We start from the raw sequence: 27,981 nt of genomic DNA, 5'->3' as shown, positions 1-27,981 counted from the left end.
TGGAGAAGCGCGTGTCGTGCCTTCCCCACGGCCACAGGGACTCCTTGGGTGGAGGCGGCTCAGAGCTGGTCACAGAGCGGCAGGACATGCGGCCGTGGCGCACGGGGCACGCGGCTCTGGAAGGGGGCTCAGACGCAGCACACGTGGCCGCAGTGAGGAGAGTCCGCTCTGACCTCGGCCTGTCTGGCGAGAGACGGAGCAGGATGGGTTCTCGTCAGCACAGACAGGCAAGCCGGCTCCCCCCGCGCCGCTCCCGGGACGTGCGCGTGGCCACGAGGGAGGCGCGAGGACCTATGCCTGCCTCAGTCTCCCCGGGGTGGCCTTGACTCCTCACTGACCTTCCCAGCCCTTCCCGCCCCTACCGGGAGCCCGGTTCCTGGTCAGCTTTCGGCCCACGGGACCCCTCCCAGGGCAGGGTGTCGCCTGTGGGAAGAGGACACCACAGAGGGCGGGCAGGGCCAGTCACGCAGACGACTGGGCAGGAGACAGGCCGTGATGAGCGTCTTTGGGCGTGTGTGTGGCCCCGTGAGCGTGACGGCCACAGGAGCACGTGAACACGGCGTTCAGGTGCCGTGGAGACACAGACGGGGTGAGCCATGCAGGGGCTGGTGATCTGACCTCCCAGAAAGGTGAGAACTCGGCCGTGTTGCAGTCAGATCCGTTAACAAGGCCCCGATGCGGAGACTCCGCACCACGGAGTGGGGGCCGGTGACAGACACGGTTCCCCGGACTTGAGGGGGAGCAGAGCGGGGCTGTCCTCACCTGTGTGTGTCCGGTGGGTGCTAGCCGGTGGGGGGGGGTGGTGTCTGTCACTGCAGGGTCCCCTTGGCAACAGGACATGCCCCCATGGCTCCAAGACACCCCCTCATGTCTGCGAGGACAGTCCCAGGGTCGGTGGGCCTCCGGGGAGCCCCTCCACATGCAGCCTGTGTGGGGCGCATGCCCCGAACCCACAGCAGGCCGGGGACTGGCAGGGCCGTCCCCCTGCTGACACAGGCCCTGAGTGCGCACCCAGGCCGTGAGCCTGTCTGAGCACGCGCTCCCCCGGCTCGAGGGCGTCGTCCCTGCTCCGTGGGGACTTGGGGCCGGAGGGCTCCAGTGGTGAGGCCGGTGACTGCCGCAGCTTCAGAGTCCAGGGACTGTAGCGGGACAGTCCCGAGGGGGCGTCTGGGGCGGCCGGCACAGGACACTAGTCTGCAAGGGGACAGACCAAGAGTGGAGGTGGCCACAGCGCACGCAAGGAAGAAAGACCGCTGGCGGTGGGCAGTGGGTTGTGCCCCAGAGAGGGGCTGAGAATCTGCTTTGTGCCCCCCCAGAACGGCCCTGGTCATCCCCTTGTGGGGTGTCCTGTTGCCACGGGGACCCTGCAGTGACAGATACCCCCCCCCCCCGGGCTAGTCCCCACCGGACACTCACAGGTGAGGACGGCAGCACTCTGCTCCCCCTCAAGTCCAGGGGGACCCTGTCTGTCACCGTCACCCCCTCTGGGGTGCGGAGTCTCCCGCGTGAGCCCCCAGGACTCAGGGCGGCGCAGCGCCAGCCTCAGAGCCGCTGTTCGGTGCTGGCTCGAGGACCTGCGAACTCGTCTGGGCCGTGCGTTTGGCCGAGAAGAGAGCTCCTCATCGGGAGGAGGAGCCGGGGCCGCGGCTGCGCGGGGCTGTCCCTGTCGGGACGCGGAGCCCGTCCCGGGGTTTTAGGGCCTCACGAATTCCCAGACGTCCCCACTCCCCGCACACAGCCTGTGTCCATCTCCGTCGCCCCGCGGGGCCTGTGTGTCCCCGAGGTGGGGGCTCGCATGCGTAGGAGGGAGAGCATGTGGGGGGGCCTGTGGCCTCCGGCCCAGTTGGCTGGCCCCCAGATACACGCAGGGCACCGCCCCCCCACGGCCGCCTGCTGGAAGCACAGCTGCCGGGGACACGACAGGGATCGCCCCGAGACTCCAGAACCGGGATGAGAACCAGGGCTGCCCTCGCCTGTCCATCCCCTGGGCCCTGGTCTCCCCGAAACAAAACATCGGGGGCACAGGCGCACGGCAGGTGTGCGGACTAGAACCTGCTCCGCAGGTCGGGCCCGGGGTGGGGGACACAGCCCCCTGTCCTCAGCGGCCCAGGCGGATCACGGCTTCAGGTCCCCTGTTGCCCCTCGGGGGCTCTGCCCCCAGCCCTGCCCCTCCAGTCCCAGGCCGAGCGGTCCACCCTGTGGCCCCCACGTCCTCCTGGCCGCCTCTGACCTTCCTCAGACGCGGTTCAGGCTGCAGTGCCGAGGACACTCTGTCGCGGGTACCTGAGTCCACGTGCCCTGGGAGCCGCGGCGCCCCTCGGGCTTGTCCCCCTCATCCTTGGGACTGGCTTACGAGGGCGGCTTCCCCTCCCTTGCTCGGTGCCCCCATCCCCGAGGGTATCTCGGGGATCACGTCCCCCTCAATGCACACTTTCCATTTGTGCGGCAGCTGCGTCGCAGGAAACAACGAGGAGCCCTGGGCTGCAGGGGCGAGGGGCCGCGGGGCGTCAGCGGGCGGGGTCTGCGGCTCACTGTGTCTGCGCCAAGGGAGCAGCCCGCAGGGTGAGGTGAGGGCGGGCCTGGGGCTGGGGGCCAGAGCAGGTACAGCGGGTGGTCTCCTGCGGGGAACGGTGAGGCCACTGAGTGCTGTGAGGGGCTCGCGGACAAAACAGAGAAGCATCTGGGCAGGAGGTTCAGATCCCGAGACCCCAAGGGCCCCTCCCCCACCCCCGTGCTGAACTCCAGGCTGAATTGGGGGGAGCTCCCCCCGAACAGGCCTGCCTCTGCCCTTCCCGCCTCCTGAAAGCCACGCTGTCCTTGCCCGGGGGGCAGTAACCTGAGAACCCCACACGCCTCTCCCGACACGAGTGCCCCTGGCTGGTCCCCGCGCTGCTGCCCTTTCCACGAGGGCAGTGGGACCCGTGACTTGGTCTTAACCACTGATGTTCGAAAGCATCTTCATTCTGCAAATTTTAGAAAACCACGCAGCCACGTGCAGGTGGCGCCCAACCCCGAGCCCTAATGGGCATCGTGGTCCCTCCGCCCCCTCCTTGGGGAGCTGTGCCTGAGGCTCAGCTCCTCTTTAAAAGCCCTGGGTCTCCTGGACAGACGCCCTGGTCCCCAGACAACCCACTCTTCTCTGCTGAGTCTCCGAGCCCAGCCAAAGTGAAAGTTAGACATGCCCTCTGGACTCCGGGTCCAGGGGCCACAGCCAGCAGCCAGCACAAACGGAAGTGCCCCCAGGTCCAGCAGCTGCATCCCACATCCCAGCAGGGCGGCAGCCAGGGCCCCCCCTGCGCTAACCCAGCTCCCCGGGCCTCAACCCCAGGGCGGGCCCAGGGAGCTACATCAAGCCAGCCCTCGCGGTTTCTGTGATTCTGGACCTGGTAACCCGACCTCTGGCCTCCATCCAAACCGGGCCCCGGCCACGCTGACCCACTTTCCTGGGCCGTCTGCCCACTCCTGGGTCGCAAGGGTCCTGGGTGGGCTTCCTCTCCAGCGCCCCCATCGGCTGCAGTGCAGGGAGACATGTGGGAGCTTTGTCCGGGCCCCGGGCTGCCACAGCCCCGGCCCTCATGACCCTCCTCACTGGTCACCTGTGGTCTCAGGGTGTAGGTGCCTCGGCCCACTCCGCGGCCCCAACCTGCCCTTCTCACAGACCACCGACTGCTGCTAGTTAAGACCCATTTTCCAGGAAAACGTCTGTTTCGCCTGAAGGACAGCCCTAATCACAAAGGAGCACTGGCATTTCTGACTTTCCGGCCACGCTGGCAGCCACTCTATGGCTTTCATTTTCTCTGGGTGGACAGGAGTGGGGAGGGCTTCAGACCTCAGCCCCAGCGCCCTCTTGCCTCTAATTTTGCTTGCCGCTCACCCCAGCAACCCGAGATTACCCCGTGGCTAACAGACACTTGGCATAATTTTCCTCGTCTGTCCTCGGGGCCTGGAGGAAACAGAAATAGGAGCCCCTCCCGGGTTCTGGTGGTTTCTCGGGGTCAGCCAACGGTCCCTGCCGCCCCATCTGCCAAGGACACGGGGCACTGGTCCTGGCCTGCCTCCTCCTCCGGCCCCTGGCCATCCTCCGCTGCCGGATCCGTGGGATCGGGGGTGGTGGGAGATGGAGTCTGGGTGTGAGCCCCGACGTGCACCGGGAGCAGCTGGTCAGAGACCACGCGGGCCTGAGCCCGCCACGTCCAGCCCCTCCCGGACACTCAGGCCAGGGGCCGCGGGGGCGGCACGGCGTATCTCCAGCGCCCTCTCGTGGCAGCTGGGGACAGACGCAGCGTCATCCAAGCCCCCCCCCCCCCAAGGCCTGTCTGCTCACCCTCCTGTGCCCTCCTCGGGCGGGGGCGGGGCGCCCCCCGGCTCCTTTCTGCCCCACCTGACACCTTTGTGCAGCAGCAGATCAGTCGGCCGGGCCGAGCTCCCGTGCCACGTTTTCTCTGAAGGAAAATAACCTCCCGACGCTTCAGATTCCGCAAGCCCACGTGTGACCACGGGGAGCAGTCTTGGTTTGGAAAATCTTGGGAAGCAGCAGACCCTGACAGCTCTGGAAGCTCTTGTCCCGCCCTTCAGGGGACCTCCTGCTGCCTTGTTCGGGGGTGGGGGGGGACAGCGGGGCCCTTCCTCAGTCTTGTGTCTCGCGGCCGCTAGGCTGGGTGCCCTTGGCAGCCTCGGGACGTCTGCGCAGGGGACAGCCTTGACCCTGGCCGGCACCAGCCCAGGGCTGCCCGGGACATCTGTCTAGTGACACGGCCCCCTTTGGCCACCCCCACGGCAGCGCTGCCCCCTGGCAAGGTCAGGCCGCAGCCGAAGGTGGGCCGGCCTTGCTCATCTCTCAGGAGCGCATCTGGTAAGTGTGAGCCCCACGGGGCAAGCTGTCCTCTGTGTTCCCGTCCCGGCAGCGCCAGCACACAGCGCGGTCACAGGACAGGCCCTCTGGGGTCGTCTGCTCACGCGACCGCCCCGCCCAGCCTCCTGGCCCACTGGCGCAGGCCGGTCCGAGTGTGCGTAGGAGGCGGGGACTTAGTGCTTCCTTACGCGTGCCTGGTGCGCTCACACTCAAGATTCCCTTTCACAGAAAAGATCAGGAAGCCCAGCCCCGGCGGCATCAACCTTGCTGTCTGTGTGTGCGTACAACACACACCGGCTCTGCCCTCCATCTCCAAAATGAATCTGAGTTGAGCTCCCGCACCCACGTGGCCTTCCCAGCACGGGCACGAGACATGGGAGATGTCCTGGGCACAGGGCCGTGTGGTGGTGCGCTCCCCACCACCCGCTGAGTACTCGGGGCCACCAGACGGGCATGAGCCAGGCCATCTAGATCCAGGGGACAGCAGGTGTGCGGGTGCGGATCCTGGGCAGGGGAGAGGCCAGAGGGGCCGAAGTGAAGGGAGCTGTCCCACAGCCATGAGGAGCCTCGGGTGCAGGGCTCACTGGGACGGTCTCCCGTCCCTCTTGCTCTGGAGCGGCTGCTCTCAAGTCTCAGGAAGGGGTGTAGGTGCCCAGAGGGGCTAAGAGGCAGGGGAGACCCGGCACCAGCCCTGCTTTTCCACCGGCACACAGGCGCTAGTCCGCTCACGTGCACGCCCCCGTACATGCGACTGTGCCATCCAGGTGGCAGCCGGCTCCAGGAAGGCCGCCTGCTGGGGAGCATGTCCCCACCCCAGGGAAGCCTCCCCGCCTGTGTCCTCCTAGGCCACGCAGTCCAACCACAGTCCTGCTCATCGGCCTCTGAACGCCCTGGGTGAGGGTCAGCTGTCCCTCGGATCTCGCTACCACATGAACTCGGACGCCCCGGGCCGCCGGGTGGTGTGAAGCCGCCATCCAGAGTCTGCGAGGCTGGACGGAACCTCTCCAAGCCCAGATGCGGACGAGGGTCGGGTGCAGACGGCGGGGCCGCAGCTGGCCCCGCTCCGCCCCACCCCCCGCCGTCCTCGGATCCCCTCAGTGTGACCAGCGAGGTCCCAGGCCAGGAGTGTGACCTGTGATGGCAAAGGCCCAGGACGCCTGGGCTCTGTCTTGGGCACCAGGCCCTGGCTTTGATGGTCGGCCCGGCTGCCTCCGGCTGTAGGAGCCCCGCAGGGACCGGAAGTCCAGACCAGCCTGCGGCTCCAGCCCCCGTGCCTCCCGTGGGGTCTGCCTCCCGTGGGCAGCGGCCAGCTGGCGGACGGGTCTGCACAGGTCTGCTCAGGTCTGGGTCACAGCAGGCCCACAGCTCCAGAGAGGGATCGCAGACAGAAGGGTCTAGCAGAAGCCTGTGGCCAAGGCGATGACCAGTGACCATGACCTTGGGCTGAAGACTCCCAGAAGGCTGTGCGCGTGTCCGACCGTCCATCACGGTCAGTGTGGAGAGATCGCAAAGTGGAACAGCGAACGCCCCTTCCTTCCCAGACAGATGGGGGAGGGCGACCCGAGGGCCCAGGACGGCCCGGCCCACCCCTCTCGCCTGGGGCCTGTGTGGTCAAGAAGAACTTGATTTCTGCCTCCTCGTGACCCAGATGGATAGAGCTGGGACCCGTCACGGCTTGCGTGAGAAAGGGACCTCCTCGTCCCCTCCAGGCCCAACATGAGTCTGCTCCGCACGCTGACCGGTGAACGCACAGGAGGAAGGGGCGGGATCGGGGTGGGGGCCTCGGCCAGCGCGGCAGCAGCAGGAGCCTCCAAAGCAGGGAGGGGTGAGGGCCATGCGGGACGCTGCTGACGTGTAGACGAGGTGTGGACCGAGCCCCACCGTGTGGACGCAGTCGTGCTGTGCAGACGGAGCCCCGTGTGGACAGGACTTGCTACGTGGAGAAGCCGTGCTGTGTGGACGCAGTCGTGCTGTGCAGACGGAGCCCCGTGTGGACAGGACTTGCCACGTGGAGAAGCCGTGCTGTGTGGACGCAGTCGTGCTGTGCAGACGGAGCCCCGTGTGGACAGGACTTGCCACGTGGAGAAGCCATGCTGTGTAGATGCAGTCGTGCTGGGTAGACGGAGCCTCGGGGGCACATGCCGTGTCCCATGGACAGGCTCAGCAGTGTGGATGAGGCCCCAAGTGGGCAGAGCCGCATCTGCAGCTGTCTACACCGCAGACTCCTCTGGGAGCCGGTCGTCCCTGCACAGGATCAGGCGGAGACTGTTTGGGCACCTTGCTGCACACGTTCCCGGCGGGGCGGGGGGCAGGCTGCTGCGGGGTGGGTCTGCCCCCGCCATCTGTGGGGGAGAGCAGGTGCACCCGCCCGCCCGCCCGCCTCTCCTCCGGCCACACCCCCACGTCTGTCCTCCCCGAGCACACACAGCAGCGCCCCTGGCTGGAGAGGCCACAGAGCCCTGTCTGCCCCCAGCCCCAGAGTCTTTCATCGGGAGGCCCCCGCCCTGCCCTGTCCTCACTGCGCCCTGCCGGGCACACTGTCTACACAGCGCCCTCTCCTACACAGGCCGCAAGCTCTGTGGGCAGGAGTGGGCACAGACCGCAGCCCCTGCCTCAATAAGCACCACCGGGCAGGGAGCGCTGCTTTGCTTGATCTCCTTCCTTCTAGCCTGGAGGGGACCCCGACAGGAGGTGCCTGGGTCCCCCTCCAGGGCCCTGGGGCAGAGCCCACTCCTGTCCCAAGGGGCTGAGGGGCTGCTGGGTGGGGGCTCACAGCCCTGGTCTCTTCTTCCTTTGAACTTGTTGGACTTCGCTCTATTGGGTGGATTTCAGGAGTAAGATCAGGAGGCATCCCCGGAAGTCGGGAACGGCTTCCCACCCCAGTTCCTGCGTGAGGAAGTCTGTCCGGGGCTGTGGCTCCTCCCCCCGCCCCCCATCCCCGGGTCTAGCTCCGTCCTTCTCTGGGCCGTCACAGTGTGATGGTCTCTCCTTCCGGGACACAGTCCCCAGGTCCACCCCCAGCCAGGCGGGGAACCTCCCCTCCCATAACCGTTGGCGTCGGTCCCTCTTCCTGCCCCTCGGGCAACCACCATCCAGGATGGTGGCTTCCGCCCCCTGGCGAGCACCCCACCGGGAAGGCGGAGGCCCAGGGAGCCAGCCCTGCCTGCCCCGTCCCCCGGGAAGCCTCTCGCTCCCCCACGGCCCGATGCAGGTCCAGGGCTCTCTCCCTGGCCTGGGGGAACCCACCTGGTACAGGGCCTCGGCACTCCCGGCCCTCGTCCTGATCAGTGTGACCAGCATGGCGGCCGAGGCCCCGGGCCGGGGGCTGGGGGAAGGGAGTGTGTGAGCAGGGCCAGGGACGAGCTCCCGCGGCCGATGCTTCTCCCTCCTCCCTGGGGACTCTGACTTGGGACCAGGAGCCTCCGCGCATGCCTCCTCCAGGGGCCTTGACCTGCAGGGGCCGTCATACGCTGGGTCCCGCGTGTCCCCATGGAGGTGTCTGAGACCCCTGCATGGGTCAGGCTTTCCGTGGGCCATACTCGAAGCCACCGGGTTCCTCCTTGCTCAGGTGGTCCTCGCCCGCGGAAGTGACCGTCCCAGCACAGGGCACCTTCCAGTGGGGCCCCCGTGACCCTGCAGGGCCCCGTGCTGTCATCCCGGGAAGGGTCCTGGCGCTCGCCGCCCCTGCCCCCAGGTTTGCACCGCCCCCTCCTCCCTCAGTGGAAGCAGCGAGATCTGAGGACCGAATGCTCTGATGTCCAGGCGAACAGGCTCTTCCCGAGAAAACCACATGTCGTCTTGGTTCCCGTCACAGTGGCTCAGACAGCAGACTTGGACAGAAACACGGACGGAGCCGCAGGTCCTTTAGCAGCAAACCAGACACGAGAGATCCCATGACCCCGCCCGCCCTGCTGTCCTGAGGTGACTCAGGGCGACCCCGGCTGGTCCTGGTGACCCGAGGTGACACTGCGTGGCATCCTGGGCGCGGTGGGCAGGGCCCCGGAGGAGGGCACGTGCACGGGGGTTGGCTGGAGCCCACTGGAACGAGGGCCGGACCTACGTCACCCGCAGAAGCTCTTCTTCCTGCCCATTTTCCAGTGTAACAGGCAAGAACAGGCTCCAAGCCTCTGAAACCATTGACGTGGTTGGCCTCATAGCACAGGGCCGTGAGCCTCCACCACCTCCACTTTCCAGCTCTCCGATCTGTGACTTCTCCAGAACCTTCCACACAACCACCCACCCCCACTCTCCAGAACCTTCCACACAACTACTCAATCCTACTCTCCAGAGCCTTCCATATACCACATGGCCCCACCCCTTCCTCCCCACCCGTCTGTCACTGGCCCACCTCCAGGAGCTCTGGGGGTTCCTGGGGACGCCGGCCCTCCTCCCCTGCCCCTGCTCTGGGAGTCACTCTGGTCCCCGGACGGTCCTGGGGAGCTGTGTCACCCTACACGTTCTGGGGCGGATCTAGCAAGAAAAAGCCACTCCCGCAACCCAAGAGGAAGCCCACAGGGGCGCCTGCCCGGTGACCCTTCCTACCCAGACGCAGACACAGGCGGCAGGTCCGCCGAGAGCCTGGAGCCCCGGGCTGAGGTCTCAGGCGCCCCCGCCGGCAGGTACAAACCGGGCCCAGAGAAGGAGGCCCCGGGGGCGGCAAGGACCGCGTTCGTGGCATGTTCCTGTGAAACCGAATCCCGTGGCCCCCGGCAGCAGCAGCCAGGCTCTTCCCACAACTTGGGCCCCCGGGGAGGTTTTGTCCTCCCAGCAAGTGTCCTTGGACGTCACTGACGTCCCTTCCGAGCCTCCTGTCCTTGACGGAGAACTGCACCCTGAGGAGGTGACGACAGGCACGCGGGGGCCGCCCGCCGAGCCGCAGGGACAAGCACAGGGAGAAGACAGCAGCCCGGGGGCTGACGGGAGGGGACGGCGTCTCCCACCGGCTCCCTGTGGCCGGCCCTGCAAGCGGCAGCCCTGAGGCACTGCAGGCCAGCGGCTGAGCCACCCGCGGGCGGCTCTGGGGCCAGGCCTGCTCTCAGGGTCTGGGGACCCGTCTGGGGACAGGCCCGCCGCCCGCCGACTGGCTCGGGGCCCTTCCTGCTTCCAGTCCTCGGAGAAGTACTCGCTGAGCCTCCGCTCCAAGCCCACGAACACGTACTCGCCGTCAGAGAGGAGAAGCAGCGTCCGGTCGGTGGCGCCCAGCCTCCCGGGCGCTCTCAGCCGTGGCCCAGCAGCGCCCACGGCCCCTCCCCAGGCAGTCCGGGGGCATCACTCCGTGGGCTCTCCGGGGTGTCCGGGAGCTGGCGCGTATGTGTCCTGCCCTCCGCCCAGCGGCTCGTCTCCGGGCCGCCCACCACGTCCTTCCCAACCAGGAGCTCCGGAGTGTCCAAGCCATCATCAGCCTGGAGTCCACAGCGCCCGTCTCTGTCTCTGTCTCTGTCTTTCCACCTGTCTGTCTGTCCCTGTCTCTGTTCTAGCTCCTGGGCTGCAGGCAGAGGTTTCCTGCCTTGATTCTGACTCAGTCCCAAGCATGTGCCGTCCGCACGACCGTGGGGTCACTGGGGCATCCCCTTCCATGACCTCCCCACCCGAACGGCCCAGCTCCCGAAGGAAGGGCTCCAGCTCCGAGAGCAGGAGGGTCTGCCGCGTCCAGCCACCCTGCGGCCCACTGCTCAGCTGCAACGACAGGCCAGGCTGGCTGGGCCCTGGGTCCTCGCAGAGGGTGGGACAGCTCTGGCCAGTCCCCCTTGCAGAGAAGGAGTCCCGGGCACAGGGGTGACCCCAGGTTCCTTCCTGGAACCTGTCCCCCACCCCCAAGCTCATTCTCAGTGTGGCCATCTCAGATGTGCGGACTCAGAGGAGCTGGTCAGACAGGGCCGCTTAGGGGCTGCACACCCTCCCTTGGGACCTCCCTGCTGAGTCAGCGTCCCTCCTCCAGGAAGACCACTGCCGCCCTGCTCTGTGCGGCAATCCCAGGGGCTCTTCTCCGCCGCCCCAGGCCCTGCCGGTCCCCCTCCTTGACTAGTCCTGCGGGGACCCCAACTCCTGCCTGTCCCTCACAGGCTGGCTGGTCCCTTTATGTGACGTTTGCCCTGGGTGGAGCATCCGTGGGTGTGTGCACGTGCGTGTGGGCTCGCACACCCATGTGCCCGCACACGCACACTCACACGTGCCCACACGCGCACATCCACACGCGCGTGCACACAGGTCACGGTTCAGAGTGCCGACGCCGCTCTCCACCCGGGATTCAGTCCCCCAGCGGCATCAGTCAGGCGTCTGAGGTCAAACACCGTCAGCCTGAGGACAGGGACACCGAGCCACCGGGCGCTACGCCGGGAGCTGCTGGGGACCCTGGGGGCTCTGCTGTGACGCGTGGGTTCATCTCCACCTGCTGAGGGCGCAGTCCCTTCCTGTGTGGACCCCAGACCCGACACGGCTCCCATTCACTTTCAGGAACTGCCCCCGACCCGCTCGTGCATTCACGAGGCCTTCCTGGCCACAGGGACCCCCGAGGGCCCCTCGGCTCCTCTGCCACAGGCAGGGGGGCCTCTCAGGGCTGCCTTCGTCCATCATGTCCACGGGAAAGGGGGCTCTTTGCTGTGTCCCCCCCACTAAGGAGAGCAAGGCGGTCTCAATGCAGGGAACCCAGATCGCACGGAAAGACAACAGGGCAGAGTCCCCGCACCCCGAGGGCGACTGTGTCCGGCTCCGGCTCATATCCTTTACCACTACGGGACCTGCGCCTCGGGGTTCCATGTGCCCCAGTAGCTTAACTCTAAGGCCTCAAATACCAGATGCTGCCAAGAGCAGAGGAAACACTTTCGCCTCCACTTCCCGCAGGCTCTGTCCTCTGTTTCTGAGACCGCGGACAGTGACAGCAGCCTCAGCCCCCAAGGACAGCCGTCCCAAGAGCATGTGTCAAGCACTTGCAGCTCCTTGCCCGGCGCCACCCGACGTCCTGGGGAGTGCGGGCACTCTGGGGACCAGCCCCGGACGCGGAGGAGCCTGGCAAGCACCCGAACCAAGTGTCCGGCCCCGGGGTGCCTGCCGCTGTTCCTTCATTCGCGCATCCAAAGTCTATCCACTCCACCCTGTCCAGAACGGTCCCGCACGCCCATCACGCACGGCCCACAGCCATGCAGCCAGCAGGGCCATGGGCAGTCAGGCGGGGCGGCCTCTAGTCTTTGCCCCGGGGCTGGCGGGCAAGCGGAGGGGCTGGAGGCTGTGCGGGACCAGAGGCCGGTCAACAGGCTCCCGCACAGACAGGGGCTCTAAGTGGTGCGGCTCAGGAAGGGGAGTGAGCCACGGCCCCCACTGCCGCTGGAGATCCAGGCCCCCAAGGCCACACCCGCCCCCCGGGGCCTTCGGGGATTCTCTGCTTCCCTGAGCCACACTCGACCAGGCGGGCTCTGGTGCTCGGCCCCGCAGGTCCTGGAAGACGAGGTGTGTGTCCAGGGCTGTGGGTCCCCAGCCCTCCCCAACAGATACCCCAGAGCTTGGCCTCCACTGGGGCCCACCAGGAAGCCGGGGACCTTCTGCTGCCATGATGAGCTCTGTCCCAGGAACCAGGAATATGTCCATTTACGAAGCATGAAACCCCAACCCCCAGTGCACACACCCCAAATACAGTGAGCGTCTATGCAAACGTTTATTTCCTTTGATGTATCACCTGTGTGGACCCAGACCCGGGCAGCAACCAGCAGTGGTTAAAACGACGCTTGTAGACATAAGCTTTAAATTGGGGGCAAAGCTACCCATCAACTTAGCTTTCCTGGCAGATGGGGAAAAGTCCATCAATATTAAAATTTAACAGCAAAGTCACAGTCTGCTGCCTCGGGCTGTAAACCCAGGACGGCTGTCCATCTGCCTGCAGCCCTGTCTGTCCATCCGGGCCTGGAACAGGAGGGGCTGCCTGACAAGCGCGGAGGGGAGGCCAGCCAGGGGCTCCGTCATCCCCTCCCCGAGCCAGGGCAGAGGCCAGGGGAGCTCGGGCCGCTGGCCGGCTGGCGGATCAGAATCCTCTTTCTCTGGCGCTCCGTCCCAGCGTCTTGGGGAGAAGGTGCTCCGTCCTGACAAGCCCAAGCCCCCAGGGATAGGGACTGTCCCAGTCACTCACGGCACGGCTCGTGGGGGGGCACCAGCCACTCCTCGGGTGCCCTCCCCGAGGCCACGTGCCCTTCAGAGCCCCGTGCGGCGGCCCCGTCTCCCACGCACACGCAGCCCCTCGGACTCCCCTGCTTCCCTCCTCCCCCCGGGGACCCCTCCACCAAGCCCGGGGGTCTCTAGAGACCTAGAGCTGGGGGTCACAGAGGAAACCCCCAAGATGGGAGACAAGCTGGGTGGCTCCTGCTCTTCTGCCGGCACACCTCAACCTTCAGTCGCAGGGAAGATTTCTTCTGGACCCAGGACTCTGCTACGGACCCATGTTTCCAGAACCCCGGATGGCTGAATCGGACCGCAGGCCTCGCCCAGGGTTTCCAGTTCACGGTTTCTTCCAGAAAGAACTGGAGTAGACCTCTCTCCCCTCTAGAAGGCCAAGGGAGTGTGTGTACACGTGGGAGTATATTAAGTGTGTGAGCCTGCGCAGGACTGTGTGAGCCTGCACGCGTGTGTTTATGGGTGCGTGTGCGTGCCCTGTGTAACTGCGTGAGTGTGCGAGCGGGGGAAGTTGGAGTCCACGTGCAAGCGTGCGTGTGCTCGGCGGCAGCACGGACTCATCCAGGTAACCTGGTGCACACTGGAGCCTGTCCGCGGTGGGTGACGCAGGTGGGCACTTCCCTGAAGAGGCCACTGCCCCCGGGCAGAGAGTCCCCAGGTGGGGTCGTCAGGGCGCGCTGACTTACTTCTGACCACGCCGAGGCGAAGAAGCGGGCTTCTCTGAGGTTGGCCGTGTCACACGCCTGCTGGAAGAGCTCGTGCCCGGTGGCCCACACCTGCGAGGCACGCGGGTGCTCAGGGCCTGGAGAAGGGGTGCGCAGCGCCGGGGGGGCGGGAGGACCACGCTGCGTCCCACCCAGGCTCATTGGTGCTGCCCACGCTGGACACTGGAGGCCCCTGACCCAGCCGGTGTGGGGGGCCTGCGGTCTCCATCCTGGCCTGTGCGGGGGCCATCCACGGATGGGGTGGGGTGCGCTCTCCGTGCCCCACGGGACCCCCGCTGGCCGTGCTCCTCACTGCACACCCACCTCACCCAGACCCTTCCCGGAAGCAGGGGGCGCGGGCATCCCAGGAAGGGGTCGCAGTGGCTTGGGACCCAGACGGGGCTGCGGGTGCTCCGAGGGTCCCTGGCCCGCACCCACCATCCCCATGGGCCGGGCTGTGAGCTCTGAGCCTTGCGCCTTCCCGCCTCAGCCTCCCCAAGGGCGCCTCCGGCCGGGGTCACCCCGTGCCTCAGGGGACCTCCGAGGGTCCCTGGCCCCCACCCCCCAAGAAGCCCCCGGCTCCCACTCGCGGGGTCAGGAGCCGCCTCCACGCCTGAGCCTGCGATGGCTCTCAGGTGGGTTTCATCTGTGCGCACAGGGGAGGCGCGCCCTCCGGCCACACCCGCTGTCTCAGCCACGCCCCTGAGGTGGGCCACGTCACACACACATGCGTGTCACCCCAGCAAGATTCCGTTACACCTCAAAACTGTGGCAAATACCCTGTGAGCGTCCCTATTTCTGGCTGTTCCGTGAGGGACGGCTTTTTTACTCTTTGTTGACTAGAATCAGGGCTCGAGACTGGGCTGGTGCCGGACCGGGCACAGGTCTGCTCTCTCTCTGGCCGCCCTTGGTCCCGGGGCCCACGGCGCTGCCCACAGCAGTGCCCACTGCCTGCACCGTGCGTCTGGCGAGCTACTTGGGCTTTGCATGTCCCGGACCTGCTGGCCTTGTGCCTTGGGGACCACGGTCCCCCCAGCCAGGCCTTGGCTCCGGTGCGCATGGGAGTCCCCGCCCGCGCTGTCCCAGTGCAAACTGCTTGCCGGCCGCGCCACCTGAGCTCCCGGCCCCGCAGCGAGCAGGAGTGCCCCGCGTGCGAACCCGCACAGAAGGAGTAGGACCGGCCGTGGCCTGAGCGTGAAACCCGTGGGCTCTTGCCCAGCGCTCCGCTAGGACGGGGTGTCCCCAGGACACCCCAGGGATGTGCCCTGGGATTTCGGGAAGGGGCCTGCCACCATCTCAACTCAGGGGACGTGGCTCTTCTCAGTGGTGAAACGCCGTGAGTTTGGCTTCGCCCTCATCCGTTAACGCTGCAGCACTACGGAGACACGCCCGCCGTGCGGCTTTGCACACCTCCAGCAAGGGTCCTCCCCACCACAGCTTCCTGGTGCCCGGGCGTGCAGACACGCATGGGGTCGCCCTCGTGGCTCACGCGGCTGCACACCCTGAGGGTAAGCTGGTGGGCTGTGGACTCACGCACACCCCTCTGTCCATCCTGCGTGTCCGCACTCACGTTTGCTCCATGAACAGCTCCCAGGCACCCCCACAGCGACGACCGTGAAGGGGAGCCACAGCCCAGGCCCACCAGCTCCCGCCTCACCCCTTCTCTCTCCCCGAACACCCCTAACCTCCTGGTTCTCCTGCTTAAGGATGCCGCCTCGCCAGGGAGGGAGGACACAGCAAGACGGTGTCTCTGGGGGACAAGAGGCGGGCTGACGCTCCCCGTGACCATGGGCCACCTGGAAATGATGGCTTGGGGACCGTTCTGTCCCTGGGGTGACCGATGGCATGGGAAAGGGCAGCTTGGTGTGGAGGTCATGACGGCACACGGGACTGGCACCGTCTCCGAGGGTGTGTGGGTCTCTGGAAGCAGGCTCTGGTGGCTGGAACACTTGTCTGCGAGCGCAGACAAGCCGCTTCCGGTCAGCCACCTGGGGTTTTTAAACAGCTGCAGTGCCTGGCGGACGAGCCACACGGCTCTGTGACGAGCGTCAGGCCTCAGCCTCCAGAGAAATGCTCCAGTGAGTCTCGATCTGCGTTTGAGAGGAAGGTTCCAGGGTCTGGTGGACGAACCCCTGAATTAATGGGTTATGTGATCGGCATCTCATGAGAGCAGACCCGAGTAACAGGCCAGACAGTCTGTCGCGGAACCTGTGGCCCCGGGCGCTGGTGCTCAGAGGCGGGCAGACAGCCCCAGCGGTGCCTCCCCCGGCCGGAGCCCTGCGGTCCCTGCACTTGCCGAGGCGGGGGGGGGGGGGGCATGCCTGCGCCAGCTTTGCCCTCACCGGTGGGCGTCCCTGAGGGAGGTGGACGGGGCTCCAGGAGGGCCAAGAACGTCGCCTCCCTGAAGACGAGGGCGGGCGAGGTGCCAGAGACCTCCGGAAAGAGGGGCTGCTCCAGGAGCCAGGTGCGGCCGATGGAGAAGAAAAGGGAAGACGGGCCCAGGCGACTCGTCCAGAATGGAGCCCAGGGCCTCAAGAACCAGGTGCTTGTTTCTAATGCCACAAAGCTTTAGTGTTTGGGGCAAAATGTGCCACAAAATGCCACCGACTCCCTAACATCATCACCTTGTTGGAACAAGGGACCTATGACAGTTGCCTCTGCCCCTCCCCCAGGGTCCCCTCCCACAGTCACCCTCTTGGTGTCCCCACAATCCCCCATAGTCACTTCCATAGTCCCTCTGTGGTGCTCTCAGTCACCCCAAGGTCCGCCCACAGTTACCCCCCAGTTTTCCCCAGTCACCCCCCTACAGTCTCCCCCTGGTCTCCCCACAGTCCCCCCAGGGCCCACCCCACTGTCCCCCCCCAGTCTCCCCAGGGTCCCCCCGTAGTCTCCCCACAGTCCCCCAGGGTCCACCCCACTGTCCCCCCACAGTCTCCCCAGGGTCCCCCCGTAGTCTCCCTACGGTCCCCCAGGGTCCACCCCACTGTCCCCCCACAGTCTCCCCACGGTCCCCCAGGGTCCACCCCACGGTCCCTCCACCATCCCCCCCACAGTCACAACCACTGTCCCCCCACAGCCACCTCATTGTCCCCTCCATGGTCCCCCACCCCCAGTCCCCCCGTGCTCACCCCCACAGCTAGCCACAGCTGCTCCTGGGTGGGCAGCAGAGCCAGGATGTCCCTGGGCTCCATGGTCATCTTGCTGGGTCGCTGTGTCCCTGTGTCAGCTGCTCTCGTGGTGGCACGCAGGCTGTCAGGATGGGCCCCCTCCATGGCCCCCTGCAGGGAAGACTGGTCAGGGGCCCCGCCGGGGAGAAGCTGAGCTGCCCACACCTATGTGCCACCCACACGGACGGGGCCACGTGTCACCACCTGTTGGGTCCTCCCCGGCCACAGGTGGGAACATACCACCCCAACTCCCCCGGGGACCGGCGCGTCTTGCGCTCCTGGCTGGGGAAGTAAGCGGAAGACGGAAGACCGTGGGGCCAGCGATCCAGCCAGGCGGGGCACAAGGTCCAAGCTCATCAACAGCCCTGAAGGGGACAGGCGTGCGCCCACTGGAATGCAAATAAACAAAGTCAGGCGGGTACCCGCCCTCCCCTGCCTCCAGCTGACCCCAGGCCCCCAGGGACCACCTCACAGCCCCTGTGCCTCTGCCAGCACTGCCTCCCTCCTTCCCAGGGAGCGGGACAAGGGGTCACGGTAGGAGCCCTTGGCGAGGACACAAATACCAGAGCAGGATCATCCCGGAGGTTTCTGGAGAAGCGGGAGCGCAGGACCCACAGATCCCAGACAGGCACCTGGAGTGTCGGGGCCCAGAGTCCAGTCCCCAGCGTCCCTGCTACGGAGGGAACGGCTGTGGAATGAAGCCGCACCGCTGGCCCCAAAGCCATCTCCTGCAGGCGCCCCGGCCTCCCTTGCACAGCAGAAGCCCACGTGGCAGCCCCCCGCGGAGGGTCACGGGCTACCTGCCCCACAGGGAGGAAGACCGCCCCAGGGGCAGGCTGGGGGGAGCTGCCGCGGGAACTCGGACCTCCAGGAAGGGGTGACTCCAGACCCGGAATCAAAGGGGATGGGGAGCAGCGCCCTGAGGGGCTCCAGAGCCCTGGGCCGCGGGATGCCGGAGCAGGTGTTCCTGCCCCTGCGGCGTCCAGGGGGTGCTGTGAGGCCGCTGGGCAGGTCCTGTGAAATTGGGTCCCCCTGTCCCCTCTGCTGTCGCTCTGCAGGGGTGAGGAGGTCTGGGCCGCAGACACACAGAGGGAGCGGGCCCGGCTCTGCCAGTCCACGCATGCACCCCTTGCGCCCAGAGGCCGGCCCGTCCAGGCTGAGCCGGTTCCCCGCGGATCTGCACGGCTGCGGCCCCATCGTTTTCTCTGTCCGTCACCCGACACGGGCGTAGCCTCTCTGCGGGCGCTTAACCGTTTCCGACGAGGCCGACAGCCCCAGGGAGCACGTGCTGGTTTTCGTGATGCCACGGGCCTCCGAGGGCCTGGGGTCAGCGACTGCGGCCGCCGCGGCTCCTGTCTCCGCCCAGCACGGCCGGATCCGCTCCTCTCCGCGGGCCTCCGGGCACACGGGCAGGACCTGGGGCGGCGGGCGGCCCCACCAAGCGCGCACGGAGCGAGCGGGGAACCCGCGCTCAAGTCCCGAGGCCGCGCGGCGGGGGTGACGCGCCCCCCCTGCGTCTGGGGCTGGGGTCCGCGTCTCAGGGCTTCGGGCCACGGGGCTCCGAGCGCCTCCGGGAGAGAAAGGGGACACCGGGCGTCCTCCCCGCAGGTGCGGTTCCCGGTCGCGCCCGAGCCCCGCCCCAGCCCCGCCCCCACCACGCCCCGTCCCCACGCCCCGCCCGCTGAGAGCCCGGGGCGGGTGCCGGGAGCCCCGTGAGGACGCCCGGGAAGGCCGGCTCCGCGCCCCCCGCCCCTGCGCAGCGGTCCGCACCCCCAGCTCCCGGGCTTAGCCGCGAGGCGGACGCGGCCCTCCCCTGGGGAAACAGGAACGTGGCAAGACCCCCCCCCGGAAAACACGCCGCTCTCCACGCTCCTCTGATGCAGGGGGGCGGGGCGGGGCGAGCGGGAGCGCGGGGGCGCCTGCCCCGCCTCCGCCCCGTCCGGCTCCCGCTCCCCTCCGGCCCCTCCGGCCCCCGGGGCTGCGCCAGCCCCTCCCCCGGCGCTGCAGAGGCTGCCCAGAACCTTGAAAACCGGGCTCGGGAAGTGGTCGCCGGCCCAGCTTCCAGGAAACGGGGCGGGACGCCCGCGGGGCCGGGGCCGGGCCAGTCGGGAACCGAGGCCGAAGCAGGGCCACAGCGCGCGTTCTGGGGAGCCCTGGACTGGCCGGGGCGGGCGACGCCCGAGGGAGCAGGGAGCGGGTCGCAGCCGCTGGGCCTGGGGTGATGCGCAGGGACACCTCAGAAGGCGGGGGTTGCGGACCACAGATCCGCTAAATGCATCAAACTGTTCACGTCAAAGGAGTGCATTTTACAGCATTTCAGTCACACCCCCGGAAAGCTATTAAAGTACGTAACACGTTCTAATACCGTAGAAAAACGTGAAAATCCAGGCGTGGCGTGAGCACACGTGTGCGAGCGTGTGGGCGTGCGGAGCACACAGTCTGACGGAGGACGCGGGCCTGCTGGCCTCTCCTCCAAGCCCCCTCCCTCGCCCTGCTGACGCGGCCCCCCTTTCCCGCACTGGTTTGCTCGTGGTCACCAGGACGCGTTCTGGGGTGAGGACTCTGCCTTCAGAGGTCACGCTGCTTAGGTGTCGGGCTGTGAAGGGTCCCGCGGTGGCCTGCCCTCACCTGCACCCTTGCGCCCGCTGTGCATACGCCATGTGTCTCCCTGGGGCGCGCAGCCCGCAGGCCCCGAGGGGCCTCACAGCACCTCACCAAGCGCTTCCCTCCTTCCCACCGTTCCGGGATGGAGTGGCAGCCAGGGGCACCCAGCTTTGCTCATTTTACTACTGGGGAAACAGGTGCAGAAAGCCAGGAGACCCGCCCAGGGCTGGCTATGGCATTTCTCGCCTGCACCTGCGGGGAGCCTCCTGGGATCCCATGGGAAGCATCGCTCCTGTAACGACCCTGGAAGGACAGCTCAGCATTTCGGGAAACAGGGGCCACCTGCCTCGCTGGGACGGGGCGGGCCAGGGCTCCCTGTCCCCAGTGGAGCAGGAAGAGCCGGTCCAGAGAAGGACGAGGGCAGTGGCGGGCTCTGAGCTGACCACACGGACCGTGTTGTGTTTGCCTCCCGGTCCGAACCCTTGACCTCAATTAAAACCGAAAGCCCAGGAGCAGGGCGTGCGGGAGGCCCCCACACCGGCCCGGCCGTGCCAGCCGCCGCTTCTCTTTGCCGACCTTCGCCGCAGGTTGCGACCGGCTTCGGCACAGACGACCGCTCTGTGGGACAGACGCTGCTGGGCGGGATTTCACACACTGCTCGGGGGCGAGGAGCAGGGTCTGACCCCATCCTGCAGGAGGACGCGGGGCCTGCACTCACACCCATCCCCACGAGCCCCGCACAGAGCAGGGCACATCTGGGACAGCAAGAGAATAGACCAGGGGAGGGACTCTCGGGAGCCAAGGCTGGTGGGGGACCCGTGGCCCCTGGATGTGGCAGGACCAGGCCTGTGAATGCCACACCCCCAGGAGCACGAGACCCTCAGGCCCTGGGGAGGGATGTCCCTGGGCGCACCAGAGACCACCAGCCCCTAGGCCCAGGCTGTAGTGAGTGTTTCTTTTCCGGAGACAGCACAGATCAGGCCCCCAGCAGCCCCTGGCCTCTGAGACAGGCCCTGCTTGGTCCCCCGGCCGCCTTGGTCTCCCCTGGACCTCAGACCAGCTGGGCCAGAGGTCCCGGGTCACCCACCCCTTCATGGAACACTGTCTCTTGGCAGGCACGGATCTTTCAGAAACGGGCACAAAACTGTTGAATTCGTTATAACTCAATGGCATGTGCCTTTTGTGTAAATGCTGGTGGAGAGGGTCCCTTCAGAGAGATGAGTCACCGTGGACAAGTGTTCTGAAATCAGAAAGATTGGCCGTCCTGTTGAGCCAGGGCCTCTGTGAGTGAGGTGAGCCCGACGGAAGCACATCTGGGGCCTAGTGGCACGGCACGAGCGGGCGTGCTAGGGCCCCGGGTGCTGGCACGGGTCCCACGGGGGCCCCCAGACCTGGGTGTGGCAGACAAGGACAGGGATGCACCTTTGTCCCCAGGCTGGGGGCTGGAGCATGGCCCCTGCATCCCTGGGAGACAGGAGGAGCACACCCCGCGTGCAGAAGGAATCATGCATTTCCTTACCAGGCGGTGCTTGATTCCCAGCCTCCCTGAGCTGGCGTCTCCCCTGCTGCCGCTGCGGGCCCACGGAGAGCCCCAGGGCAGGGATGCCCCACGCACGCCCCACAGAGCCCCAGAGGAGGGGCTGGCCGGCAGCCACAGGGCCTCTTTGGGGACAGAGTCGAGGGGTGGCCAGTGAGATCAGCTTCTCGACCAGCTCGTTGGCGAGTGGAGGCGGCCTGGCCGACTATGAGCGCATCCCGCCTTGAGATCTGCCCTCCTGCCGTGGAGGAGGGGCAGCGCCGGCCTCTGGGACGTCCACTCAAACATCATGTGTCAGTCCCCCTCGGTCACAGCATTTAAGGGGAGAAGTAAGACGTCTTCCGCATTGCACCCACCCTTCCATTTCCAGGAGAGTCCCTGTGGACCGTGGCCCTTGTCACCTTCCTGTGCCCTCCCACGCAGGACACTCAGAACTGGGGGTTGCCGGGGCCAGCCAGAGGATGGCAGCGGTGGACAGTGGTTGGTGTGCGCCTGGAACTACGCCCCCCACCCCCAGGACGGTGGGTCTCCCACTCCATGGAGTCCCTGGGAAGAGCTGGCAGGAGTCCCACCGAGGCCCCCCCACCCTGGACAGGTGACAGCTAGGACGTCATCACTGCCACCGAGGTGGGGACGAGAGGACGAGGCTCCCAAGCTGGGTCCCTGCCCGGGGGGGGGGGGCGATGCTGTCTGGCTGGGACACGTGGTGGGCCAGCAGAGCCCTGATGCCCGCGCCCTCGGCCGCAGGAAAGGGCGGGGAAGGCGGGCTGCGGCAGGGGGCTGGACGAGCAGGGCCCGGGGCCGGGCAGCCCCGCCACCGCAGCGGTTACTGAGGCTTAACGGCTCGTTGGGATGGGGAGCGGGGGCGGGCGGCCTGGGGGTGCTGTGTGGACAGACAGACACACAGACAGGCCAAGCCTTGGAGCTCCGAGTTCCCTCCCACCCCTCCACCTTTCAACCCCCATCAGTGACAGGGACAGACAGACGTGCCTGTGATTTCCTTGTCTGTCTGTCTGTCTGCCATGGCTCACTTCCACTCCTGGGAGGCCCGCCTGCAAGCCTCCTTCTCCGTGGCACGGGCCACCGGTGCCCTCCTGGGGAACCTGGGCTGTCCCACCCTCCGTGACTCACAGGGACACGGCAGCCCAGCCGGGGTGGGCTGTTCACTCATCCCCAGGCCGGGTCACTGCGCACGTCGTCGGGACAAAGCGGACCAGCTTAGTGACTTCGCCGCTTCCGCATCCTTACTGGCTGAGCCAGCGCTGACCCTCCGCAGCCCCTGGGGCCCCAGACGTCCCAGAAGGCACCTTGCGGGGGGGGGGGGTAACTCGGAGTTAGACTGAGGTGTCCCTGGGGTTCAGGGTGGGAGCAGGAGTCTGCTGGAGGACGAGAAGGCGTCCCACGGCTGGAGCAGCACGCCCCGGAGCCGGGCCCCACAGCGGGAGCCACGGCCCCTGGCAGGAGCCCTTCTTCACTGACGCAGGGGCGCGTGCTGAGCCACAGGCGAGCTTCCGCAGGCTCTGCTGTCCTCGCCGAGAAGCGCGGAGGACAGCCCCTCAGCAACGATGCCCGTCCTTCCCGCTCTCGGACACAGAACTGGGGGCCGCCTCCTTCCTCTGTCCCCTACCCCGAGTCCAGGCAGTACCGAATTCCCTTTGAAACACCGTCGCACCGACCTGCCCACGTACCCACCTCCAACACCACCGGTCCACACCGCTCTGGTCTCCCGCCTGGGCCAGGACCATGGGCTCCCAAAGTCTCCGCTTCCAGACTTGCCCACATACCCGACACCTCCGCCTCCGGAATCCTGCTGACCGTGGGGTGTATCATGTCCAAGCCTGGCCCCCACTGTCCTCCAGGGAGAAGCTGGAGACGGACAGTTACCCCGCGGCCGGCCTGTTTGCTCTCTGGCCTCCCTGTCTTCCTACCCCAGGACCGGTGCGTCGGCCGTTCTGGTGGCTCGTCCTGCACACCGGCCTGGCTTTCAGAAGCCAGCTCACGTGCCTCCTTGTCGGGGAGGCCCGTCCTGATTCCCGGGGCTCCCCGTCCTTCACGGCCCCGAGCGTGACCAGACACGCCGTTCATCGTTTCTCCCCCTGGAGAGGAGGCTCTGTAAAGCCTTGTTCACGGACGTAGCCCCACTGTGCGTACTCGCCAAGTATATGTTGAGCTAAAACAGAGCTACTGCCTGCCCAGGGCTGACGCAGTGACCCCTGGGTGGCCTCTGAGGCCGTCGTGCAGACTTGCAAACTGAGCCTCGCGGACTGTCTCTGGAATCCAGGCCTCGGGCCGCTGCCCGTGGCTTCCTACCTGTTTCACGTCCGGCCTGCTCGCTGGAGCCCGGGGTGTCGAGAGCCCTTTACTGGCCTGGTCTGCCGACTCCCGTAGGCCCCGGAGGGAGCTGCCCCCAGGCACATGCGGGACCCCTGGGTCCATCCCTTCACTGCCTCAGTAGGACAGAGGTGCTCTGCGAAGTGCAAGGTGTTGTCACCCCCGGTGCGTCAGGCCGACTCTCCAAGGACTTGGTGAGGGACCACCAAGAACACCCAGTCCTGCTTGTCGAGACCACTTCGCAGTCCCCAACACGGTGTCGCAAAGCCACAGGCACCTGCCTTCAGAACCGCAGGGCTGCAGAGACCCTGGGGCGAGCGGCCCGTGGCGCCCAGCGCTTCCAGACTCCTGCGGGGCCGGGCAGGATGCCAGGGCCCTGCCCTCGCAGCCTCCCCCACGAGCTGCCCTCTGTGCCTCAGGAGCCCGGCTCAGGCCTTCCCCTCCCCCAGCAGAGTGCTCTCCGTCCTCCTCCTCCCCTCCGTGCTCCGGGACCCCTGGCTGAACTCCGCTTCCCCGCCAGGTCTCTCCCCACCGAGCCCTCTGCAGACTCCCCCGTCCCTGCGGGCCCCAATCTGGCCTCTTCGGGGGCGCCCCGCTCGCAGGAGCAGTGTGCTCCCACCCCAGTGCACATCTGGAACATGGCCGCTCCGCGGCAGGCCCAGCCCGTGAGGCGGGGGCCCGGGAATCTGCATTTTGAGCAAGTTCCCAGGACCGTGCCTGAGAACCCGGACCACAGAGCCGCACGCGAGCCCAGCAGGCACCCAGAAACCTTGCTGAGTGGGGTCACGGCACCCGCCTGGTGGGGACCCCCCTGTCTACTCACTGCCACGCAAAGGTGGCCACCGCGGGACATCAGGCTGACGGCCTCCCCCGCCCCCACAGCTCTCCCCCCCACTCGGAGCCCGTATGCTGTCACGGAGACGCTGGGTCTGGAGGGACGAGTCTGGGCGGCTGCCGTCCCCAGTCTCCATGGCTGGCCTTGCTGGCTGGTGCCCCTCCAGCTTCCGGAACAGCAGAGCCCGCCCCCCGCCGCCCCCGGGGCTCCCGCCACCCATGGCTCTCGGCGAGGCTGACCTCTCACGCCTGTCTCTGTGGGGAGGGCGCCCTGGCCGCCCACAGCTCTCCCTCCGGAGGTGCCCAGCTCGCCCCCCTGTTTCCGTTGACCCCCAGCGCGCAGCGGGGCCGAGACGGCTCTCCCGGTGTCGTGGCCATGACTGGCCTCGCTCACGGACGAAGCTCCTTCACACATGGTGTGCGTCCTGGCTGCTGTGTCCCCACGGCCTTGCCAAGCGTCGGGCTAAAGAGAGTGCCCAGTAATGACCCACTTGATGGATGGACACCTGGCCCGGGTAGAAGACCGCCCCCACGGTGGCCCCACGGCCGCCGTCCCGTGAGGCAGACCTGGCCAGAGAGAAGCGGTGCAAAGGCGGCCTGGAGGAGCCTGGGGCACACGACGCCCGGTCCCGGAGAGGGACCTGAGGACCCAAAGCTGTTCGAGCTCCATGTGGCTTCCCCCACCGCCCAGCTCAAGGCCACGGGCAACACGCACGCACTCCGTCCTCCAGCCTGTCCGCTGCAATGGGCCCACACCTGTGGTGTTGCACTCGGTGATGTCCAGCCCCAAGTAGGAAGGTCACTGTGGACTACAGCGAGGTTCCTTTCACATTTGTACGTTAACCTTTACAAGGCGGCTCAGGTTTCCCGGACCAGCTCCAGGGTTTTCTCTTGCTCAAGGCGGCATCGGTGTCCCAGGAAGGTCAAGGAAGGCAAACTCACGGTCTTTTTACAGAACCTTCAAAGAGGTTCTTAGATCTTTGCAGGAAACAGACATGGGATTAGAGACCAAGTCTTTGGAACTCTTAGAGACTCTGACTGTGCTTTGTTTGGAGTAAAATAAACGTACCTGGATCTCCCTGGTCAGACTCTCTGAACGGCACCTGCTCTTCAAAAACGACCCAGAACCTTCAGCTCCTTCACTTGGGAAGCCGAGTTCAGGGCAAGTCAACCAGAACTGAAGAGGTAAACAAACCCCTATGGTTAGAGGTAGAATGAAAACGTTTTTGGCTTCGTTGTGTTTCCTTTTCTGTTTGTCCGGCGGCGCGGTGCTGGGTCGAATGGTGAGCAGACATCCTCACCCGGGCCTGTCTTAGGAGATGCCTATGCTGCTCAGGTGACCCGGGCCCCGCCAGCCACTCTGTAGCAGGTGGCCTTGGAGAGTCAGCTTTCCCAGGCTGGTGGCGGGGACCCCCGGCTGCCTTCTACGCTGCCGGGGAGCTTGGCTAACACCTGACATCTGTACTTTGTATTTAAATATATGTTGTATTTATGCTTTAAACGTTCCCAAATGCCTTGATATACACAGTCCAATGAGACAAAAAGGCCATGCTGCTTCCATGTTACAAGGAGGGAACCACCGTCCAAGGGAGGCAGGAGAATTGCTCAAGAACAGAATGGATCCACGGGGCTAGAAGCAAACCATGGCGGAGCCCGCCCCGCCCGGTGTCCTCCCAGGCCTGGAGCATTCCCTCGCGGCCTCCAGACCAGAGCTGCCCTGGGGCACACCTTCCGACCTGTAGCCTCGAAGATCCCTCCTTGGTCAGCACCAAGCGCTTAGATGAGGAGAGTGGGTGTGGGCCCCGGGGAGTAGCCGTCCCTTCTCAGAGAGCCGAGAGAGCGCGGAACCGACAGGATACGCGCACCGTGGGGTTGGGGGAGAGGGCAGGTTTGCCGCATTGGTTCCAGGGCTTGTGGGGCTGGAGGTCCGGGCAGAGCTGAGGTTGAAGGCCGTGGGCAGCAGAACCGCCCCCACCCCAGGGCCTCAAACTGGTGTTCTGACGCCTTCAACTGATCGGACGTGGCCCTCACGCATGACGGAGGAGACGTACCTGCTTTACTCGAGTCCGCTGACATCGAGGCCCGTCTCCCCTGAAAACCCCTTCACAGCCGCGTTCCGGTGACGTTTGACCACACCCCCCGGGGCTCTGTGGCCCGGCCCAGTGGACACCTCCGCCGACAGTCCCCCTGGGCTCTGCAGGGCAAGGTCCTCACCAGGGGGGCCAGCCCACGTGTGGCCATGAGCCGCAGTAAACAAAGGCTCTCCCCGCCCCGTGCTCCATGGGCCGTCTGCGCCGTCTGCGACGTCTGCGACAGGCGTCCCGTTCTCGTCCCTCATCTGTGCTTTGCTCTTTGTCTGTTGGGGACCCCTGGAGCTTCCTGGGCGAAATTCCAAACAGGGCACTGTACACAGAGGGCCGGGAGCGACTGAGGAAAGAGGCCCCTCCGCCCTGGGGACCGCTGCTTTTCCAAGCGGGGAACTCGCAGTCGGGCTTGTCCTGGGTGACCTCAGGATGCGGAGCTCCCCGTGCCGGCCTGCCGGGATCTTCAAAGTTTGTATAGACGCCTCTTCGGGGTTCAGGCGCGTCTACTGTCCAGATGGTGTCCGGAGGGCCTCACTCTGCCAGGCCGAGTGCTTGGAACATCTCCCACGGGCAGGGCGTGCGGCCAAGGTCAGGGGAGCAGGAAGGGGCTTCCAGATGTAGCATCCAGCTCATGGGCTGCCTCTCCTGAGCACCTCCCCCCACACCATGGCAGGTCCCAGCTCTCAGAGCCCTGGGGTGCCTGCCGAGGGTGCGGCACCGGGGGAGGGAGGCTGGCGGCCTCTGAGTCTATTTGGGCACCCCTGCTCCAGCGGGCTCCAAACAAGCTCAGGGAACTGAATTTCTGGCCACCCCAGGGAAGGTTAAAGGGAAGGTTGGGGAAGGTTAAAGGGAAGGTTAAAGGGGCCGCGCAGCCCCTGCACCTGCCTCAGGTCCAGGAGGAAAGAGGGGAGGGGTGCAGAGGGGAAGAGCCGGATGGGGAGAGGCAGGGTGGTGGGCCAAGGGGCCAGGAGCCGGAGCCAGACCCTGCCTCTAAGTCAGAAGCCACCAAGGGGGTAACAGGGAGCCCTTCAATAGGGACTTCCGGTGCAAACTCCTAAAGGCAAGGTTGCCGGGAATGGGGTGGGGGGTTTGGGGGGGGTGCTGGGGTGTGTGTGTGTGTGTGTGTGTGTGTGACAGCCCGTCCAGCCCGCGGCCCCCAGTGGCCCGTCCGTGGGGGTGGGGAGGGTGTCTCGGGGAAGGGACAGACGTGCTCCCGGCGGGGGTAGCAGTCTCAGGGCGGGTCGGGCTCACCGTTCCGGATCGGGGTCCGGGAATGCGCAAGGGTCTGGCTCCGGGTCTGGATTAGGGTCCGGCTCTGGGTCCGGGTCGGGGTCTGAGTCTGGGTCCGGGTCGGGGTCTGAGTCCAGCTCCAGCTGAGGGTCTGGGTCCGGGTCTGGGTCCGGGTCAGGGTCGGGATCGGGGTAGGGGTCCGGGTCTGGGTTGCGGTCCGGGTCGGGACCCGAGTGCAGCAGCGTGAACGCGGCCGCCGCTTTTCCCGCATCTCGGCTGAGCAGCGCGGGGGCCGCGGTTGGGGGCGATCGCACGGGGCGCGCCCGAGCCGAGCCGCGGCGGGCCTGCGCTTCGACCCTCTCCTCCGGCCCTGCCCCTTCCCGCCCCTCGCCTCCCAGCCCCGCACGGTCCTTTCCCCTCCCGATCCCGCCTCTAACCCCTCGCTGCCCTGCCCCGCCCCGCCCCGCCCCGCCCCGCCCCG

The 27,981-nt window shown here is 66.7% G+C and overlaps 2 protein-coding genes across 2 annotated transcripts; both read right to left on the bottom strand.

The window, feature by feature from the left end:
* Window positions 1–48: 48 nt before the first annotated feature.
* FRMD1 (FERM domain containing 1) lies at window positions 49–27,942 on the bottom strand. Its single transcript, XM_032338479.1, has 5 exons — window positions 27,522–27,942; window positions 17,085–17,269; window positions 16,842–16,991; window positions 13,696–13,785; window positions 49–183 (listed from the first exon to the last, which is right to left on the bottom strand). Exons 1-5 carry the CDS (start codon window positions 27,769–27,771, stop codon window positions 70–72), a joined length of 789 nt encoding a protein of 262 aa, XP_032194370.1. The 5' UTR covers window positions 27,772–27,942; the 3' UTR covers window positions 49–69.
* Window positions 4,623–8,077, bottom strand: LOC116587945. Its single transcript, XM_032338478.1, has 2 exons — window positions 5,411–8,077; window positions 4,623–5,375 (listed from the first exon to the last, which is right to left on the bottom strand). The coding sequence occupies exons 1-2, from the start codon at window positions 6,335–6,337 to the stop codon at window positions 5,037–5,039; spliced, it is 1,266 nt and encodes a 421-aa protein (XP_032194369.1). The 5' UTR covers window positions 6,338–8,077; the 3' UTR covers window positions 4,623–5,036.
* Window positions 27,943–27,981: the final 39 nt, after the last annotated feature.

The sequence above is a fragment of the Mustela erminea genome, chromosome 4, assembly GCF_009829155.1.
Source record: "Mustela erminea isolate mMusErm1 chromosome 4, mMusErm1.Pri, whole genome shotgun sequence".
Taxonomy (NCBI): Eukaryota; Metazoa; Chordata; class Mammalia; order Carnivora; family Mustelidae; genus Mustela; species Mustela erminea.
This window is presented reverse-complemented; position numbering and strand designations above follow the sequence as displayed.